The sequence below is a fragment of the Cydia splendana genome, chromosome 22, assembly GCF_910591565.1.
Source record: "Cydia splendana chromosome 22, ilCydSple1.2, whole genome shotgun sequence".
In the NCBI taxonomy this organism is placed as follows: domain Eukaryota; kingdom Metazoa; phylum Arthropoda; class Insecta; order Lepidoptera; family Tortricidae; genus Cydia; species Cydia splendana.
Genome location: NC_085981.1, coordinates 12,888,677 through 12,910,359, shown reverse-complemented (window position 1 = coordinate 12,910,359; position 21,683 = coordinate 12,888,677). Strand labels below are relative to the sequence as shown.

The window sequence follows — 21,683 nt, the reverse complement described above, 5'->3', positions numbered from 1 at the left end:
CATCTGATTTTAAACATTCTTTTACCCGTTTCTATTGTATGGAATTAACTTTCTGGGTGGAAATTGGCTATATTTAATCCTGCGTCTTTCCTTTAGGTGTTTTATTATACGTGCGTAAGGCCACCAGCCCACCAGGGTATTAATTAATTCTACTATTAATAAATATGCATTGATTTTTTTATAGAAACAATGCCAGAGATTACAAAAAAAAAATCGGGTAACGAGACTACAAAAAATACCAAGAAGAACAACTCAATGATGCACTCGCACACATAGTGGCGGGCACAAAATCTATTCGTGCCGCATCGAAAGCATACAATTATTTTTATAGAACTTTATACAATAAGTATAAAGGCAACATATCAAAAACCCGGGTGCACAGACCAAATTTACTGAAACCGTAAAGCTTGCAATTCAAAAATCAGTTGCTAAGTCAGATAATAAGTTAAAATCCTACGTTATTTATAGTAGATAATGTAATAACCGCTTAAAGTTATTAATTTTTATCATTTGGTATGTTATCAAAGTAACCCCACACCTTAAAAATATAAATAACTTAAAAAGTACTTAACCGATTTTTATTTTTTTATTTTTTACGGGCTTTTTAGCGGGTCTACTTTAGATTGTCAGCAAAAAAATTAGTGGTTTCAAAGTAACCCCATTCTCAATATAACTTTGATTGCGTTGTTTTTATTTATTTCTGAAAAAAATATAAGTCTTAATTTTTTTTTATTTGGCAGGCGGAAAGAAGAGAAAAAACCGATTATTATATTTTTATATCATATTTTTACGTATATTAGGATCGTCAAAAAATGGTGTCAAACTCTAAAATTGATCAAAGTAACCCCGGTTTACGGTACCCATCGAGTTTGAAAAATACTATATACGGTGAGCGATCATTTTGAATGATGGCACACTACGCCGCCTTATCTCCATATCAGCAATTTCACATGACCAATTACAGAGTGAAGAGGTAACGCAGCAGACCGTAGCATTCCTCTCGCGCACGCGACTATCAACAGCACTAATTAGTCGATTGTGACGATTTGATTCATATTTATGGTTGTGTACGGAATACCATCCCAACTTCGACCAGACAACGGCATACATGACAAGTTTTAATAATGGTGAACGAATTATAAGCCATAGTCTAAACTAATCAAATCGAACTTGTACTACAAAGGACTATCTAGCTTACAATTTAGCACAAAATATCTACGTCACTGTACACAAAACACACACTAAATAAAATTCAATGACATAAGTAGGTATACTGTCTTGGAATTTTTGATTGTTAATTGCAAAGCTCAGACTAGAAATGGTTTTCAACTGAAATTTATCTGTAGATCAGGTTTGTTTTGAGGAGGATTTTGTGGACAACGTTTTTGAAAAGTAAATTATTTCAGCAATAAACGTCTCATGCAATTTTATTATACGATCAAAATAAACTAGATTAAACATTACTATTATGGTTCCCATTACTGGGTCATTTTATCTTCATGTATGTGCAAAATTTATTAGGTACAATAAACAAAATTGTTGTGTGAAACAGTCACCTGCAGTAGTATGTTACACAACAAAGGCCGCAAAAATATCTGACACGATCTTGTTTGTAGGGACATAATAGCGTGTCACATATTTTTGCGGCCTTCGAATACATATTATTCCAGGTGACTGAACTAGACGAACTAATTTTCATCGGGGCAGTAGTCGACTACACTGGACTTAGCGAAATCTAGATCCGAGATGTCATAATAACTGTCAAATTTCTAAAAATCTCTTTCCAGTCAAGGAGCTCATCGAAGCTCCACAAGAAGATGCAAGCCGCCGACGAGAACCCTCAATGCGCCGCATGCTCCCGCCCCGTCTACGCCATGGAACGCATCAAAGCGGAAAAACGTGCGTGGCATAAGGAGTGCTTCCGCTGTACGCAGTGCAACAAGCAGCTCACGTAAGTATTTGACTGTTTCTAGAAGAAACACAAAACCGATAGTCAAGGGGAGAGGCCGTTACTCAACAGTGGGACACTCAAATTGGCAAGAAAAAAAACAATACTCTCAAAGACGATGTTTATACCCCTAAGGGCCACTTGTACCATTCCACTAGGATTCCACGGGATGGTGCAAGTGGGCCTTATTAGATTAGTCACTACTTTATGATGGCTTATCTAGACTAGAAGAACTGCTTGTTACTGCCAAAGAGCAAATAAAAAAATCGTCTCTCAGCTTAGGAGAAATGATCTGGTTCTGAGGTAAATTGATATAATTATTGTTAACAGTGTGGAGACATACCAGAGCGACCACACTACTCTCTACTGCAAGCCGCACTTCAAACAGCTGTTCGAACCCAAACCCGTAGACGGAGACGACCAGACAGACGGTAAGATTATTCATTGTATGTATATGGTTGGAAAATACTATAGGGAGCGCGCATGAACTGTAGACCTGCAGCAAAGAAACCCCCTATTCATATTAAATATAGTAAAAACAGGTCACTCACGTATTTTAAGTCGAAAAACGCTCGATGAGGATGAGGATAGTTTCTCGCCCCCCCTGCCGCCACATCGGGCGCGGAGGGCTGCGGCCCGCAGTCTGCGCCGGTCCGTCACCGTAAACGCAAGCTCCTGATGACACTCCTCGGTACGGAGTGAAACATGTCGGTCGTTTTTACTATATTTAATATGTCTGTGTCTCACGGAAGTTTTGTTATTAAAACCCTTGGCGCGAAGCATTGTCAAGTATCCATTTCTAGATTTAAGCCACTAGATGGCAAGCCCTATAATGCGAAATAGAGCCAGCGTGAAGTGTAGATGGCAGCACCTGCTTAGAAGCGTGAATTGTTTTCGCTTTCAATTCAGGTCACGAGATGGCAGACCCCAGGGTCTCTATCGTACCTTGAAAACAGGCGCCATAGAGACACAAAAATTTAGTGGTCGACTAATCTGTTTCTTTCACAGAATTCACCGATGTGGTTGCTTTGATTAATATAAAAAATATCCAAAATTTTGTAATTTGTATGGAACTTTTGGTTTCTATTATAAATAAGTTTCACACAAATAAAAAAGGTCATAAGAAAAACCTCATACAATAAAATTTAGCCAACGCTTTAACGGTGACAGACGGCTTGGTGCAACCGGCCCTTAGTCCATTTACTTAGGGCCACTTGCTCTACCCACTAACCCGGGGTTAAGCGGTTAAACCGTTAACCCAGTGTCAAATTGTACTGGTAACCATGGTAACTCCAGGTTTAACCGGTTAACCCGGTTTAGTGGAATGGTGCAAGTGTAGCTTAGGCATGTTAAAATAATACTTATGCCTCTTTAAATTTCAAACTTCCTCATAATTATTTGTTAGGTTTTTGCTGTTGGTATACAAACACATGATAAAAATAATGAATTCCTCAAAGACAATTATTGCAAATGAGTCATTTGGTTTAATAATAATTTGTAATTATATTTGTTAGTCATTACTGGGACTATAGTTTCAGTTTATCCTTTATGTTTCGCTTGAGTGGACGTAATTTTAATTGTTTAGTCCTTTATACTGTATTCGTCATGAATTGTGATTGTAAGGGCCACTTGCACCATTCACTAACCCGGGGTTTACCGGTTATACCTGGAGTTACCATGGTTATCAGTACAATTTGACACTAGTTAACGGTTTAACCGCTTAACCCCGGGTTAGTGCGATGGTGCAAGTGGGCCTAAGTGTAATTGTTGCAATAATTAAATAATTCGTGAAAATTGTAAACGTGAAAAAAAGATCATTCAATTGTATAGTTGAATTATCGAGAAGTAGACCAATAGTGGGACCGGATTTTTGCACTAAAAGTTTTGATAATTCTAAAGATGAAAAAGTGATACTTATCTGACATGGGACATATTTTTAAGCATATTTGTAAAATATGACGAAAAGTTAGAACGAGCGTTAGATATAAATTAGGTATTTATATATTTTTAGTAATGATTTTTTAATATTGAATTAAAGTGCAATGTTTAAGTTCCATCGTTCATAATATGTATGACGCTTTATAATGTAAAATTATTAGAAATTTTTTTAACGTGCTTCTTAGTCAAACTACAAATTAGCTTATTATTTTGTCGATATTGAATTAAAGTTTAATAAATCCACAACAACATATCTAAATTCTTAAGTTAATAGGCAAGCTAAAAATTTAGAAGAATAAGATATATGCTTTAGAATTAATATGCGTTTTTTGTCCTATAATATCTAATATTGAATTAGAGTCTGTAAAAATAAGTCTATTACTATAAAATAATATACGCAGCCATATTATGGAAAATGAGAAATTTCGGTGTGTAGCTTGCATTGTAATAGTAAAATATATTGTAAAAGGCGCGAAATTCATACATACGCCGCGCTGGTCCGTCAGTGTCGCCGGCGCGGCGCCCGAGACCCTATCATAGCCTACCTATACCTCGCCCCTCGCCTCGCCCCACCTGCCGCTCACAGCACTGTCTGTCTTTTCTTATCATTCATTTGTTTGTTTACTGTGGACATATATAAATTAGATGCGGACATTACGTGAAATTAAAGGGGTCCCTTTGTTTCCCATAAAGTTTTAAGTCGTAATGTATTGTTTGTCATATAAGAACCTTCGGGCTCTCGAATTAAGGTTTATTTTTGAATGGCCTTAGTAGCAGTGTGATAGCGTTGACTCGGCTCGGAGAGTTGGCGAATTGGCGATTCATTCGCCGAGTTAGCGGATCGGATACCAAGTTATCAGTTAGTTTAGTGGCCGAGTTGATTAGGAAGTACATTTGAATTTCGAAATTGTAATAAAAATGTACATGATATTCACAACTATTTTTTACCATAGTTTGTCAAAGGACTGTCTCATTTCAAACATAGAGAGAATCATCATACTATCTTTGACTTACACTAGTACTAGCACCCAAAAGAAAAGGATGAATATAGTTTTTTGTTTTTATTTACTGACAAATTGGTTTGACCGACTATACCTATTTCTGGTTCCTATTGTCATGTCCTGTCCTATTCAACGTCAATATCATATTATGTATATTATAAACCAACTGCTCAATATTACACGTATACATATTGAATATACAATAAGGTAAGTGACCTCACCTTATTGTATATTCCGTGTCGGCCGTATATGCCTATATACGGCCCACCTTAAATTAAAATGTTTTTTTTTTAATAAACAGGATATTAAGTATGAAAAACTCACTCAAATAGGTATCTTATTTATTGAAGTTTCTTCATTATACCAAAATAGTTATAAAAATATTACGATACTCTTGGAAAATATACCTTTTATAAAAGTCCTATTGTGGGCCTTATTGAACACTAGCAGGGTATTACTTAATCCCGCAAAAAATAATAATTTTGACAGTAGACAATAACAGATTTTATTGTTTTTAACTTAAGAGTTATACATATACAAATAACAATATTTGGTACTTCAAAACAAGAGGATATTTATAATAAGTTAAAAATAATTCTTTTGGGCCTTATTAACTAAAGATATAAAAATTGTCTAGTTTACGCGAAAATAGTAGGTAACTAAAGTCACTAAACATAAAGCTTTATTATTATTATGTTTTAACATCTGGGGGCACGGCAGTGCCCCCGCCAAGACGAGCAAAGCGCAAGGGCACTATCTACCTTTTCTTGAAGCGCTTCGTCGTTTTTTGGAACCCTCATAACTTGGGGTTGGATTATACTAGATAAACAAAGTTCTCGGACTTATTAAGCATATCAATTGCATAGCTCGTATACTTTAGATTTTATTCATATCTAAAAACTTCGATTTCGTCACTGACTCACTCACTTGATGATTATCAATACCTTTAGGGTACTTCCTGAAGTCCTCTAAGAAGCTGAAATTTGATATGTAAGATAGTTTTAGTACACAAACAACAAATAAATTCAAAAACTTGAATTTTTTAATTCCTAAGAGGATGATGAGGGGGTTTAATCTTGTATGGGGAATCAATAATCGCTGAACCGATTTAGTTGAAATTTGATATGTAGATAGGTATTGTTATGGGGAAGGATATAGAATAGATTTCAACCTCAAAGTTTACCCTTACGGGCTGAAGGCAGATTTCAACCCCAAAGTTTACCCTTACGGGGTGAAGGGTTTATATGGGGAATCAGTAAGAAGTACATTGTGTAACAGATGCCCCCAGATACTTATTTCAGGATTTTTAATAGTAAATCACCCCCAACCCTTTAAATTAGGGGATGGAAGATTGTCATAAGCAACTTACAAAAAGAAGTGAAATCCCACCAAAACATTTTGATGTAAAATGTTGCCCAGACGAAACCATAAGGCTCGCACTGTCAAAAAGTTATCAGATCTCTTGCCAAGCTTCTAACTCTACAAGCCCTAACTTCACTAGCTCTACACCTTAGTCAAAGTATGTAGCTCGGCCGTTTCGTTTCTACAAGAACTATTGTATGTATAATAAAAAAATCGCCCAAGTGCAAGTCGGACTCGCGTTCCAAGGGTTCCGTACATTACACAATTTTTAACAATATGTTTTTTTAGTGAAAAGTGAGTAAAATGTCTTTTAAAAACCCGTAGGGATCGGATCAAAAACTAAGTACTTAAGTCCGACTCACGCCACAGATTATACAATAGTTCTTACGAACAGATACTTATCTCTCAAACAAAACGCAAGTACCTACCGTTTTGATACCTACACAAAAATACAATGGAGTGACCTTCAACGCGCCGCTCCCCGCACCGCGCGCACCGGCACAACGCTAGGGTTGCTGACGCTTAGAAATGATAAATAAATACCCACTTAAACAGAGGAGTGAAATAAAAGGAAAGCTAAATCTTAAATTATACCTAATATTCCGATTATGCTTTAGTGTTTGCGAAATAGTCATTTTAAAAGGTCATATGTCCCTGCAGTAACCGCAGTGTTTATGCCGTTTTATAAACCACGCAATAATCCCAGCAAGAATTAGTTTTAAAACTTCGTGTGATTTAAAACCAGATAGAGATTAATGTTACATAGTAAAGAAAAATAATAGAAACCCCATGAATAAAGGTAATTAATTATAAGTTAACCAGAGCAAAAATGAGTAGGCACTTTCCGGTGTAAACTTACTGTCGTTAAAATAAACATTTACCAAAATAAATTAAAAATTTACTACCTATTTCAAATAGATAGATATCTAAATTTATACATTTGTCACACATATTAAACATTACATGTTTAATTAAAGAAATTCAATAGTAGGTAGGTACCTACTACCCGCGCGATTCGAACTTTAAGATATCGCGCCGTTAGATTTCACTAGATATGAAATAGTAAAGATATGTGACGTTCCACGGCAAAAGGTACCTTATGGCGGCTGGCGCTTACGCTTATTATGATCGCCACTCCAATATTCAGTCGGGGCAATGGTACCTTTTGCCGTGGAACGTCACATATCTTTACTATTTCTTATCTAGTGCATCTCTAATTCATTTCCCGAATCCCGCCGTCCGTGTAACTATCGTAAAATTTGACAGTGCGGCGCGCGGTGACGTGCGTACGTGAGCGCGTGTGGCAACCAACTGGCTTGCTTTTCTACCGTGAACGGGAGCAGATTCGTAGGTATTAATCCGAGCTCGCGCAGAGAGTTCCATAGGCCTGCTCACGCTTAGCTCCACATTTCTAATAGGTTTTCCTGTCATCTATAGGTAAAGAGCTAATATGTGTATTTTTTTCATAATAAAAAGACCCAGTAGTTTCGGAGATAAGGGTAATGTTAATTTTTTGCCTGTTTTCTTAAATAACTTCTAAACTATTTATTTTAAAATTATGAAAAAAATATATTTGAGATTCTAATTCTAAAATGAGCCCCTTCATTTGATATATAACAAAGATATAGTTTTTTTTCTTCTATTTATCATTCATCTCAAAAGTGACCCTTTTATTTAAATTTATATTACATATTTACTTTACATGTATGTCTTTGGGTTATAGACAAGTTTCAACTTATTAGTCCAGTAGTTTCGGAGCAAATAGGCTGTGACAGACGGACAGCCAGACACACGAGTGATCCTATAAGGGTTCAGTTTTATTCCTTTTGAGGTACGGAACCCTAAAAATAATGATTATAATAAGTTTTTCACCTTATGCCCATGTGGCGGTAGCAAAACAGCCAAGCCACATATTTTGACTAAGGTGTAGAGTTAGTGAAGGGGCTTGTAGAGTTTGAAGCTTGGCTCGACAAGAGATCTGATAACTTTTTAACAGTGCGAGTCTTAGGCTTATGGTTTCGTCTTAGCAACATTTTACATGAAAATGTTTTTGGTGGGATAATTTTTTACAGTATAAATATTTATTCGTAACAGTTAGTATTATCTTTTAACATGATTTTTACTGTACATCTGGGCCCTATTTCACCAACGTGACAGGTGCGACATTTGTCGACATCACTGTTACTGACGTCACAGGCCTTTATAGGCTACGGTAACCGCTTACCATCAGACGAGCGGTGTGGTTGTTTGCCACCAACCAGTGTTGGGCGTAATTAATTACTCGTGTAATTTAATTACATGTAATTTATTACTCGTGTAATTGAATTACATGTAATAAATTACTCGTGTAATTTAATTACATGTAATTAAAATGTTTGTAATTTAATTACATAAAATTAAAATACATGTAATTAATTTTTCTGTGTAATTTGCAATTGTGATTACATTAATTAGTAATTAAATTACTCAATTACTTTTCATTTACCTTTTTAATAATATGCAAATATGAACAAATTTACTTGTAGTAATTATAAAGAAAAACTTTTATGAATTCCATTATACGCTGGATAACGTTATAACATATTTTTTATCCCTGGAATCATACCTTTACAGGGTACTATGTGACAAACCACGTTGAATATGGCGGTCGGCGCTTACGTCGCGTAGCACCGCATTAGTTTGCACGATGCACATCCCTGGTGCGCCGGGTGCGGGCCAGCCCCAACCCTATCCTGTGTGTGATAGCGGACAGACTTGACTGCCCGTATATGAGACACTGCTGCGAAATGCATGTTTCCAGCAGTGTATATATATTGTAATAGTTAATTAGGTACTAATATTAGGAACGTAAGTCTACTAACAAATCTGTATGAGTCCATAGTTGCTCGAAATAAATATTTTTCATTTCATTTTCATTTCATTAGTATTAGGGCGCCGGTAATAATGACGTAAGCGCCGACCTAAGGTGCCTTTCGGGTTGGACTGTAGCAAAGGGGGGGCTGGGACTTGGACAATTGTCACAAGAAATATGACAGTTGTCACGAAATTCCGACACAGAACTCATTTACTGTCATGAATTACCGAAAGTTCTTTGAAATCTTGTGTCAATTGTCATCATTATCATCATAAACATCACAAGAAAGATACCTGTTTTTTGCCGATATAATAAAGTTTTTTTTTAATAATACAATGATAGTGACAAACAGGAATAAGGCCCGTCCGATGGTAAGCTATAACCGTAGCCCATGGATGCCTGTGACGTCAGCAACAATGTCACGTTGGTGAAATAGGGCCCTGGTGCTACATTACGACACCGGTGCTATAATAAGCACATTAAAACACTCCCTTTGGCCGTGTTTTAAAATTCGTCATTCGTTGCAAAATTTCAATTTTTCGCACTTCTATCGTAAATAACTACCTATGTATTAATAAGAAAAGTTACCTATATAAGTAAGTAGTTACTGCCTTTAAAAAGTATAAGTGTCTAAATGTTATTAGACTTTTTGATTCTTTAAAACGTCTTTAGGTCAATAAAGCAAGTGAAAAATTATTAGAGTTAGACCAAGAAAAGTTTGCAGCGATTTGGACAGCCCACGCAGTGAAGGTGTTATTTATAAGTCATAATTTCATAGAAGTTTCTTCAAATCGGCCTTATTAATGAGAGATTAAAAATATTCAAAATTATCTAAAAATATTTTAATCTATTATTTCATCTCATACGTTCAATAAGGCCCGGGACTGGACCTTTTTACCTGCACTGACAGTGGATCTTCTTAGCAACAAGTACAAATTCAGAATAATAGGGAGCAACTGCTATTTTTGAATGCTGGGCCTTGTTACCCGCCGGGCCTCATATGCCTGCACCTCACCTACCTTATTTATTTGTTTTACAAGGGGAAAATTTGTTGATTAATCATGCTAATATTGATACCCAAACAAGCGAAACATTCTAAAATTGAACCACAAGCGTAGCGAGTGGTTCGTAAAGTTGAACCTCGAGCGTAGTGAAGGTTTCAAGGGACGAGGGTTAAATAAAATTTTCACTACATCAGCTCGTAAAGGCCCTCTTGATTGTTCGAAACGGATAAGAAGAGTGGCATTTAATTTGATGCAAATTTTGAGTTGTTTCCGTAGGTATACTCGTAAAGCTCAGTTGGTTGGTAAAATTGACTTTAAAATGATAAATATTGAATAACGTTAGTTTGAAATTGATTTAAATGATAAAGTAAATATTAGCGGAGATATATTATATATCGGATATCGCTCTTAAACAAAAAATATATGTCGCTAGTCATTTATAACCTAAAAGCGCCAAATTACGCAAAATTATATTGAAATGACACCTGTCTATTGAATTTGAAGAATACTTTAACAAGGGTGGTTATCTGTATGACAATGCACCTAAAATAATTTTCAAATGTATCTATTATTTCTATACTTAACACGATAACGAATTCTACGTAAACCAAACCGCGGGCAATCCCTAGTACATATAGAAATAAATGAGTGTAGGTAAGTTTCCATTAGTGTACCTACTACATATTAACAATATAACTATTTACCATTGATAATAATTTTATAAACGTTTTGCGTATTTTTTACGGGCACCGCGCTAATCGCTAGCCCGCCACCGTCGATCGCTGCCTCCTGCCACGGCGCACAGCGCGGCGCGCGAAAACGCCGCGCGTTTGAAATGTAACTCAATATAAGCGCGGAATGCATACTTACGTATCAGTATTTAGTGTCGCCGTGATTTTATATTTCTAATATTTTGTGTGGGAACTAAGATCTTTATTATGACTGTGTAATATTAACTCTACAAACTTTAATTCAATATTGGCTATACTGCTTAACCAGAAATCAATATCTAGACAAGCACATTGTCTACATTTCTAATTTTTTACAAGTATACTAAGTTGATAGATAATATCGTAATTTTACAATATCAGCTACTTTAATTCTTTATTGACAAAGTAATTCGTGTTTTTACGTTCACCAGAAAGCAGCTGTTCCAGATTTCTAAAAACCGAATATTGTGAATAAATTAAAGTGTTATTGAACATGTTACAGTTTTTTGTAACTTTAATTTTATATTTACATAGTTATTTAGCAAAATTGAAATATTTAAATATGGCCGAACGCTCCACCTATAATTTTCTAATATTTTACATAAATGTTATTTAACATGCATGCAATAACATATCAAAAAAGAAAAAACTTTAATGTTATCAAAACCCATTTTTGTTCCACCGCTGGTCTAAAGATGGAATTGCATTTGTAGTGGTTGTATGCTGATAGTACAAGAAAATAGAAAATTCAAATATAGAATGCCTGTAAACAAACAATACTACTACATTCCACGCTCTCGATGATTCAACTATAAAAAGAGTAAAGTTCTTAAGTTATATTTTATTTGTGTGTACATTAAAATTAACTATAAACTAAATTAAAACTAAACTAAACAAAGCCACCACTCAGTCAAACAACTCATCCCGCGCCCTTCCAGACGCAAAGGTGCCCATCACGCCGCATTGCCACGCTGAATAGCGATAGACAGCCTCTGCGTCAGGAATGACCCGGAACGAGGGTCATGACCTCTTTCCCTTAAACGCTGTCCCAATTCGCCCAAGAAAATTTTGGCATTTTGTGTGTTTGTTTTGAATGTGTGTTGTTGGTTAAATTTTAACCGAAACTGCTGTGAAAGGGTAGTTTTATCCATAAAAAAACTCATTGGTACGGGCCGGGACTTGAACCCGCGACCTCCGGATTGAAAGTCGCACGCTCTTACCGCTAGACCACCAGCGCTTGTTATATTTTAATACATGAACGTCATAAACTAAGAATATGTTTTTTTTTCTTTGCAGCGGCGCCTCCTAAGAAACACCAAATGATTATTTGCGAAAGCAACCCCATCGAGCTACCACCCGATGTTGCCAGAGGTAATGTCATATTGTACAGTCGCCATCAGATGTATCGAAGCGGCCAAGGTGTTCACAATATCTGAACACGCGCTCTAACGCCCTGACAATAGAGGCGTGTTCCGATATTTGTGAGCACCTTGGCCGCTCCGATATATCTGATGGCGACTGTATATGGCGATCATAAATTAAAAAACAATATATATCTCTCTTTTTTAATCCTTAAAATTTTATGTAATTGATTTACCTATTGCCATTGCCACTGAGTGAAACGCAAAACTTTATAACACATACGCCTATTTTGTGTAAAATCATGTTTTTCACAGAAATCCATACGCATATGAAACGTTCGCACAGTAATCATCTTCCTCGCGTTATCCCGGCATTTTAGCCACGGCTCATGGGAGCCTGGGGTCCGCTTGACAACTAATCCCAAGAATTGGCGTAGGCACTAGTTTTGGCCAAAGCGACTGCCATCTGACCTTCCAACCCAGTGGGGAAACTAGGCCTTGTTGGGATTAGTCCGGTTTCCTCACGATGTTTTCCTTCACCGAAAAGCGACTGGTAAATATCAATTGATATTTCGTACAATAAGTTTTGAAAAACTCACTGGTACGAGCCGGGGTTTGAACCCGCGACCTCCGGATTGCAAGCCGCATGCTATATTTCTTAAAATAATTAATACCTAATCCTATATATTTATTTCTATCCCCAGCATCAGACAAGCCAGACCTGGGTCTCGAGGAGCTCTCGCAACTCGACGTGAAGTCTCGCTTTGAGGTGTTCGAGAAAAAGAACGTAGCGGAGGACCCCGCGCCCAGAGAACCGAGGGCTCCGAGAGAGAAGAGCACCGCCCTGCTGTCCAAGCTTGCCAAGTGAGTAGACCGTAGTAGACCACAGTAGACTGCGCCCAGAGAACCGAGGGCTCCGAGAGAGAAGAGCACCGCCCTGCTGTCCAAGCTTGCCAAGTGAGTAGACCGTAGTAGACCACAGTAGACTGCGCCCAGAGAACCGAGGGCTCCGAGAGAGAAGAGCACCGCACTGCTGTCCAAGCTTGCCAAGTGAGTAGACCGGAGTAGACCACAGTAGACCGCGCCCAGAGAACCGAGGGAGAAGAGCACCGCACTTCTTTCTAAGCTTGCCAAGTGAGTAGACCGGAGTAGACCATAGTAGACCACACGACCACAATAGACCGCGCCCAGAGAACCGAGGGCTCCGAGAGAGAAGAGCACCGCACTGTTGTCTAAGCTTGCCAAGTGTGTAGACCGGAGTAGACCATGGTAGACCACACGACCATATTAGACCGCGCCCAGAGAACCGAGGGCTCCGAGGGAGAAGAGCACCGCACTTCTGTCTAAGCTTGCCAAGTGAGTAGACCGGAGTAGACCGTAGTAGACCACAGTAGACCGCGCCCAGAGAACCGAGGGCTCCGAGGGAGAAAAGCACCGCACTTCTTTCTAAGCTTGCCAAGTGAGTAGACCGGAGTAGACCACAGTAGACCTTAATGCTGCTACTTTTCATGCTTGTTGGTAAGCATGAAAAGTAGCGCGGTGACTTGCGGTAAATTTTTGATCGTAATTTAAAATCCAATGGCTTTATCCGATTAATTTACTAAAAACATAATCGTCTGTCAATTCTAACAAGTAGTTGATAATCGTTTGTCCCTTTCCGTCATTGTTACATTTGTGTTTGTTAGAAAGAGAACTTTACACCTACATGCATTAACAAGTAAAATCATACGTCATAAAGCCATAACCGTGCCTTGCCGTAATCGGGTATAAATACCAGCGACGCCCCAGGACCACTCGACCGCGAAACAATAATATTCTTGTCAATAATCTTCAAAGAAAACACCCACAACTTTCATCGGTCTCCTATTACTACATCGCTTAAGTATCCTTTTTTTATACACCTTCACGAATTTCACATATTCGACCTTATTTTTAGATGGGTAAGGTTGAGATTCGATTGTGGGTAGTGAGTATTGGGGCTTACACGTGTGCGTAGTTCGCTTGAATGATCTTGACAGTGAAATTGTGATTAGTTGGATTATGAAAATGGTAAATGGTTCTGTTATTTTTATTATTGATTTAGGACTGATTTGATAAGATTGATTTAGACATTTTGCATTTTATGTGCATTGTGCATTAAAAGCAAACTTGCTTCCTGAAAAGTAAGTGGACATAACCAATATTTGTGGAAAAGAGTACAATGTAACTCGAATCATCTCCTCTTCTCCTCTCTCTCAAAATTACAAAAACAAAGTTGATTGTATTCACTTTGAAAGTTTAATCTGATTTAGAATTTCAACAACCTTTTTTATTTCATAAGTAAATAAACTTTAATTTAGAAATTTTTGGCATTTTCATATCAACCAATCCTAAGGGGTCGTCCAGAAATCATGTGATCATATTTGGCCTATTTTTGACCCCCCCTCCCCCTTGGTGATATTTGGTGATTTTAACCCCTCCCCCCCCTGCCACAAGATCACGTGATAATAATGATGTTTTTTATTGGGTACATACGCATATGAAATAGAGCGGATTATTTGATCTCATTAAATTTTTGAGTAATATTGTTGTTCTTGTCTTTCCCGCTTTGAAAAAACGTGATATCATCTCGGACCCCCCCTCCCTCATCGTAATCGTTCGTGATATTTTTTTACCCCCACCCCCCTCTAAACGATCACATGATTTCTGGACGACCCCTAAAACCAAGTATCAAATCCGTTCGCACCTTATACACCCGCACTTGCGTCAGCGCGTACATTTCGAACGTTCTATTTTTGAACGTGGAACGCTGTGCGAACGCACAACGACCGTTGCACGGTATACGCCGTACATTGCGCGCTGACCTTGAGGTAGAGAGGGATGCAGGTAAATGCTATTTCTTTTTTTGATAAAAAGTAGAAGGCTTCTTATAGTAAAAATTCGTTTGTTTCTTTTTAGTGCAAAAAAACTGAAAGACTGATGATAAACGTTTATGGAAAATGACGTATGTCATTTTATTGATATTTATAAGATGATATAAGGGTAACAATAGGATCATGAGCCTAGTGAGGGATTCAGAAACAGTAGGTATACAATTTGGTTGTTTATCATATTTAATATTAACATTTTCTATTCAGTTGGTACAAAAAATATTGGTTTATGGAAGACCCCTTTATAAAATAACTCATTAGAAAAGTTCTCTCGTGGTACAGGCAACTTTTTTCAGAAACTTCACCACAATATTACAGTTGCGGTGTTCGAAAATAAATTACTCAATATTTAACCTTATTTCCTAGCGTTAAATTATAATTTTTATTTTATCGACGCTATTTTTTACATTGTATAGGATAATAGTCAGATCCCTTGTCATATATCGTTTAGCGTTACACCGGTCGGACGTTGCGAGAAGTTTTTTTTATTTCTAGCGATGGGGTTAGACGTCTTGGAAAAGAGGTGATTTTAGTTTTTTTCTACTTTATTTTAAAAGTGAATTGTGATATATTTTTGTTTTGACTACTTAAATTTTTTGTGTAATTCTTCTATTTTCTGCTATTTAAATAGTATCGTGTGTGTTCTAAATAGGTATCGGAGTCAGGAGAATTATAAGAATTTTCTTGCAATGGTATTTTGTAGGTACAACAGGTACATAATAAGTTATGATTCTATAGACACGCGCCGGCTCGCCCCACGCGCCGCGCTTCTAATGAAGTTGATGTAGATATCAATGGCAGTAGAAATAGTAGTTTGTGTTACAAGGGACCAAAATTATATATTTCCGTCAAGGGCGTATATACATTGAATCCTGAATGAAGCGATGGATTCTACAATCATGGATTCATTGTAGAATCCTGAGCGTAATGAGGGATTCAAGTGTTAACGCCCAAGACGAAATAATTTTGATACCGTGTGACACATACACTATGAGGAAATTGTTATGTTCCAAAATATGTATTATTTGACCAAAAAAAATTGTATGCAAGAAAGAATAAAATTGTGTCCGAACAGAAAACTACAACTTTGATCCCGCCTAGCAGGGAAGAAAAGTGCCACTTTGATCCCTCCTAGCGGGGAAGAAAAAGCCCTTTTTCGAATAGGTGATGTGAAAAAGCCCTTTTTTGAATAGGTGATGTGAAAAGTAATTTTTTACCCCCTGACCTAGAGTGGAGGTATTGTTTCTCGACTGAACACACATACCTATGTTTGTTTATTACATTAGTGTATACTTTGGCACGTCTCAGTCAAAACGTGTTGACACATTTTGATTTATGACTCGTCGTTAAAACTCATCTGACTTTGGGGAGTTACAATTGTTATTTAAGACTACGCTTATGCAATACGTACTTGTACATATGTACGTGTTGTACGTACTCACGTACATGTATACGTATCCGTGTGCGTGCATGTTCTCTAAATTTCTACACATTTACTTTTTATGCTCTTTAACCCTTTAAAGGTCCAAATAAAATATAAATACACGATTCAAGCCTCATCGCCTCAAAGTCCTAAAAATTCTGCATGAGGAAAAAATACAAAAATATGATGTAATTTTTGCCTTATTTTAAGTGTGCCCATAAATAGTTAAAATGTATGTGTTACCTAGTTTGTGATTGACAGATGATTACCTTACTATATTACCTTGATATAAAGGGTACTTTATTGATAAAAACAAAGAAAGAAATAAACAAACATAATAAAACTTATTTTATCTTATCTTAATAATAATAAAGTTTATAACACTTCAAATTTCTATTAGCGTTAGGAAATTAAATGGATTAAAATCCTCTACCAATCACAAACTAGAAGTAATATTTCTGTATATAGGAATTGGTAATAATCTTTTTTTCTTTCTTTAGGTTCAAAGCCAAGGGCATGGACGTGGGCGTGTCCGACGAGTACCTGAACGGTATACCAGTGGAGGCCAGCTCCAGCGAGCCTGAGGATGAGGATGGTAGGTGTAGACCTGTTTAACGGCCTCTCACGCCTCGGCCGCGAAACGCACGCTCCATTCTGCGAAGCTGGAAGTTCTGGGTTCGAATCTCGGCAAGCGTATTAATTAGTATGTTTATCAAAAATATTTGTTCCCGAGTTTTCTATGTATTTAAGTAAACTAGTAAAAATTTGTATAACTTGGCCTAGTCCCTACCATATGATACAGTACAAGTGTCGCTTTGTTTGCGGCTCAAACAGTTCAACCTATCTTTGTAAGACTGTCCTCAAATATTTATTTGTCTTATTAATTTTTCTTTCTCTTACAGACGAAGACTCAATCCTCAAGAAGTCCTACAAGGCCGCTAACGGCCGCGAGCAGCCCGTCTCCTTCTGCAACATGAGCGAGATAGTCGGCAAGTTTGAAACGGGACAGCACAACAGCTCAGAGCGCACGCGCGAGAGGAAGCAGGAGATACAGAATATTCGCAGCAGGCTTTTTATGGTGAGAAAACAATAATAACACTACTTTGACAACTTTCTAAAACATATTTTTAGGGTTCCGTACCCAAAGGGTAAAACGGCCGTCCGTCCGTCCGTCCGTCTGTCACCAGGCTGTATCTCACGAACCGTGATAGCTAGACAGTTGAAATTTTCACAGATGATGTATTTCTGTAGCCGTTATAACAACAAATACTAAAAGAATAAAATAAAGATTTAAGTGGGGCTCCCATACAACAAACGTGATTTTTGACCGAAGTTAAGCAACGTCGGGCGGGGTCAGTACTTGGATGGGTGACCGTTTTTATAGATAATGGTATGGAACCCTTCGTGTGCGAGTCCGACTCGCACTTGGCCGGTTTTTTTTATTTATTTCTTGTGACTTATCTAAAGCTTTTGATTGTGTTTGTCGAAGAACACTATGTAGAAATATCAACATTACGGTGTACCTATGCGAATACCTAGTACTGTGTTAGAAATAAAGCAATAATCCATATAATTTTGTATCTCAGCGATAGATACATTATTATTGTTAGTATAAATTACATCTAGGAGCTGTGTTAAAGGTGTGCCTCAGGGCTGTAACCTAGGTCCTTTTCTTTTCTTGGTGTTTATGTCACCTATTAATAGTGGATTATATACTCACATGACTGTAAGGTGATTCTTAAATCCAACTGACTAGAAAGGTTTATTTAAGTGTATTTATGAAGATTTCTCTATTCCAGGGCAAGCAGGCTAAAATCAAAGAGATGTACGAACAATCCGTTATGCAGAGCGAACAAGGTAAGTTTCCCAGTTTATTTATTGTTTAAACATTTTGATTGACTGATTGTATTTTTTTATGAAATCCATTATTGTAGGATTTTTTATAAAACATAAAATGCCTCTATCATGTGTATCCCTTTCTAACCAACACAAGTGACGGATTAGGACATACATACAGATCTTAACGATATTTTAAAGACGAATATTTTAAGTTTCTATATTTAAAAACTATACCTTAGAAAACAAAGTCCCCCGCCGCGTCTGTCTGTTTGTATGTATGTATGTTCGTGATAAACTCAGAAACTACTGAACGGATTTTCATGCGGTTTTCACCTATCGATAGAGTCATTCATGGGGAAGGTTTAGGTGTATAATTTGTTAATCCGTGCGTAGCCGGGGCGTGTCGCTAGTTTTTTATAGCTTAAAATGCCTCTTAACGGTATTTTAAATTTGACAGATATTTTAAGTTTCTTTATTTTGCCAAGTAATAATAGCACACCCAGCTGGTCACGTAATTATTGCAATTATTGGATACGTAATTATTGCTAAAAGTAATTATTTCGACGCTTAAGAATCAATACTGTCCAACTAACATTTTTGACGTTTTTTACCTTTTAATGCAGTTAGGTGCAGAAAAAAATAACGAATAATATGCTATAATTGTCTAAATTTTAAATTATTTGTTACTTAGACAGTATTGATTCTTAAGCGTCGATTTGTCAAGACGTGTCTCATTTAACGTTATTACTATTCCCAGGTGTAACGTCGGCGGATAAGATCTCTCGCGAGCTAGAGTTGGACGCGGAGAAGTCGCGAGCGATCAAACAGCGCTTCGAGAACGGCGAGGTGTTCAACGACGAGAACCAGCCACCGAGGAACAGGGAGATAGACGACCAGGCGCTCTTTAACGAAGGTAATTTTTAGGGTTCCGTACCCAAAGGGTAAACACGGGACCCTATTACTAAGATTCCACTGTTCGTCTGTCTGTCTGTCACCAGGCTGTATTTCATGAACCGGGATAGCTAGACAGTTGAAATTTTCATAGATGATGTATTACGGTTGTCGCTATATATAACAACAAATACTAAAAACAAAATAAAATAAATATTTGAGTGCCTCCTTTACAACAAACGTGATTTGTTTGCCGTTTTTAGCGTAGGTAATGGACAATGGTACGGAACCCTTCGTGCGCGAGTCCGACTCGCATTAAACTTGGCCGGTTTTTTTTTTAAGACAGCAGGAAACACCTAAAATGTTAAATAAAATCAAAGTAAATATATTGGTTTGTAGATGTTTTCCTAGAAGTCAGCATTAAAAAAATATAACAGTTTCATAATATTCTATGAATATTCCCAGCAACACTGCTGTTATGATCCTATATGTCGGACCATTGCTCACACAATGTATGTCTGTGAACAGGTATCGGCAAGAAATCTCGTTCCATCTTCTTGGAGCTAGACGCCAACGCCAAGAACGCGCCGACCTCGCCGCCGCCGCAGGAAGTGCCCAGGAGGAAGGAAATTGTAAGTTTCTCTCATTTTTTCGTAGTTGTGTACACTTGTACAGTACAAATTAAATTGAATAAAATCACAGTAATGTAAAAAAATATATAATTTTATTGTCAACTTTAAAAAAAGACAAAAGTTGTGTCATGAAAATAAATGCGACTACAATTTTAGTCCATACATTAATACTGCCATACAATGTCGAAGAAGTGCCATATTGAAAGCGCCTTACAAATGGCCGAATTCCATATCTATGAATGCACTTTTGTTTCTTTTTTAAAATAAAGGAATGTCTCCTTTAAGTAAAATGAGCCAACTTAAGGATTTAAGGTAGTTACCCTGCAGGGCCCGACTTATTTTTCCACATTGTATAGGTTAATTTTATGGTATTTATCTGTGAAATAATTATTTGGTTCAGTATAGCAACTATAGCAGATTGATTGGTTGGTCAAACAATCGGTTGATCAGTTCTTTTAATTAGTGATTAATAATTAATATTAAATAATTTGAAAATTCAAATTTAAACTGTAAGATCCGCAATCCGCAAATCTGCTGTGTAATCCGCATTGGGCTAGCAGGCCAAGACCTCTCGTGCTTGAGAGGAGGCCTGTGCCCAGCAGTGGGACGTATATAGGCTGAAATATTTTTTTTTTAACTGTAAAATATTTCCCCAGCCCTTCATACCCAAGGATGTGGTCCGTGCAGCAGACAAAGTGGAAGAGGTCCACATCCAGACGGCGGACATCACGGACCGCTTCAAGTTCTTCGAGACCTACAAGCCGGAGCAGACCCGCAAGGAGTTCCGCATGACACCACCCAGGCAGACGCAGGTATACATTATATTATTTATCTTAGCGCCACTTGCACCATCCCACTAACCCGGGGTTAACCTAGAGTAACCATGGTTACCAGTACAATTTGACAGTAGGTTAACGGTTTTTAAATGATTTGTATTGATTTTGTTTGATATTTTACAGTTAGTATTTTCCTTGTTCTGTCTTGTCTCGTGTCCTGTATCCCGCAACGCTCAAGGTTCCCTTTTTCGAACAACTCGCTAGGCCGCTAGACTAGAATTGTTCGCTTGCCCGAGCAAGCGAGGCATGAGAGGTTAAAGAGCAAACTTTGCCCCCTTGTAAAACAAGTTTTGTGTGGCTGGGTGGCTTAAATGTGACGTTGCACGGGAAAAGCTACCTTTTGGCGGCTGGCGCTTACCTCTAGTAGCACCGCAATAGTATTGGAGCGGCGTTAATAGCGTAAGCGCCAGCTGCCATTAGGTACAGTCAGCAGCAGATATACCTGAGCGGGCAAGGTGTCCAAGAAAACAAACACTTCAATCGTCACAAAAATAAGGACATCTAAGTTGTCATTTTCACGTAGGCTTTCAGTTCGTCACATATATCTTAACTTCTGAGTTTTTCTTTAACACAGACACCCTTATTTAATCACAATGACAATAACGGTTAGAAAGTCAGTGGTAACTAAGCACTCAAATTCAAGCTGCTGTCATTAATACCTACACGCACTGCCAATCACGTACGTCAGCAGTTGAGTATTATATTCTTTGGTCAGCAGCCAGGGTGCCACCAGTTGCTAAGCAGTTGTTATTTCAATGGTAACTAAGCATCAACATTTTACCTGTTTAACTTTTAAAAAAAATACTGTAGCAGCTACGAATTGACACCTCCTTTCTTAAAGAAGTATTTTATCGTCAAGTGTCAAACTTAGACAATAAATAAGTAGGTTCTACGAGAATGATCGGTTTTTTTATTTTATGATCGGTCATAGGCGGCCGTTCTTCCAAACCGTAGAGCAAATATATGTTAATATAT

At 37.4% G+C, this 21,683-nt stretch overlaps 1 protein-coding gene across 2 annotated transcripts in view; it reads left to right on the top strand.

The window, feature by feature from the left end:
* The window catches only part of LOC134801415 (LIM domain and actin-binding protein 1), a 67,356-nt gene that overhangs the window by 33,382 nt on the left and 12,291 nt on the right, over positions 1-21,683 (top strand). For both annotated transcript variants that reach the window (XM_063773961.1, XM_063773960.1), the window contains exons 3-12: positions 1,788-1,951; positions 2,279-2,379; positions 12,114-12,188; positions 12,883-13,042; positions 17,011-17,105; positions 17,413-17,588; positions 18,310-18,367; positions 19,107-19,262; positions 19,769-19,872; positions 20,529-20,684. In XM_063773961.1, the coding sequence (XP_063630031.1) occupies positions 1,788-1,951; positions 2,279-2,379; positions 12,114-12,188; positions 12,883-13,042; positions 17,011-17,105; positions 17,413-17,588; positions 18,310-18,367; positions 19,107-19,262; positions 19,769-19,872; positions 20,529-20,684 (1,245 nt within the window). The remainder of the gene's footprint in view (positions 1-1,787; positions 1,952-2,278; positions 2,380-12,113; positions 12,189-12,882; positions 13,043-17,010; positions 17,106-17,412; positions 17,589-18,309; positions 18,368-19,106; positions 19,263-19,768; positions 19,873-20,528; positions 20,685-21,683) is intronic.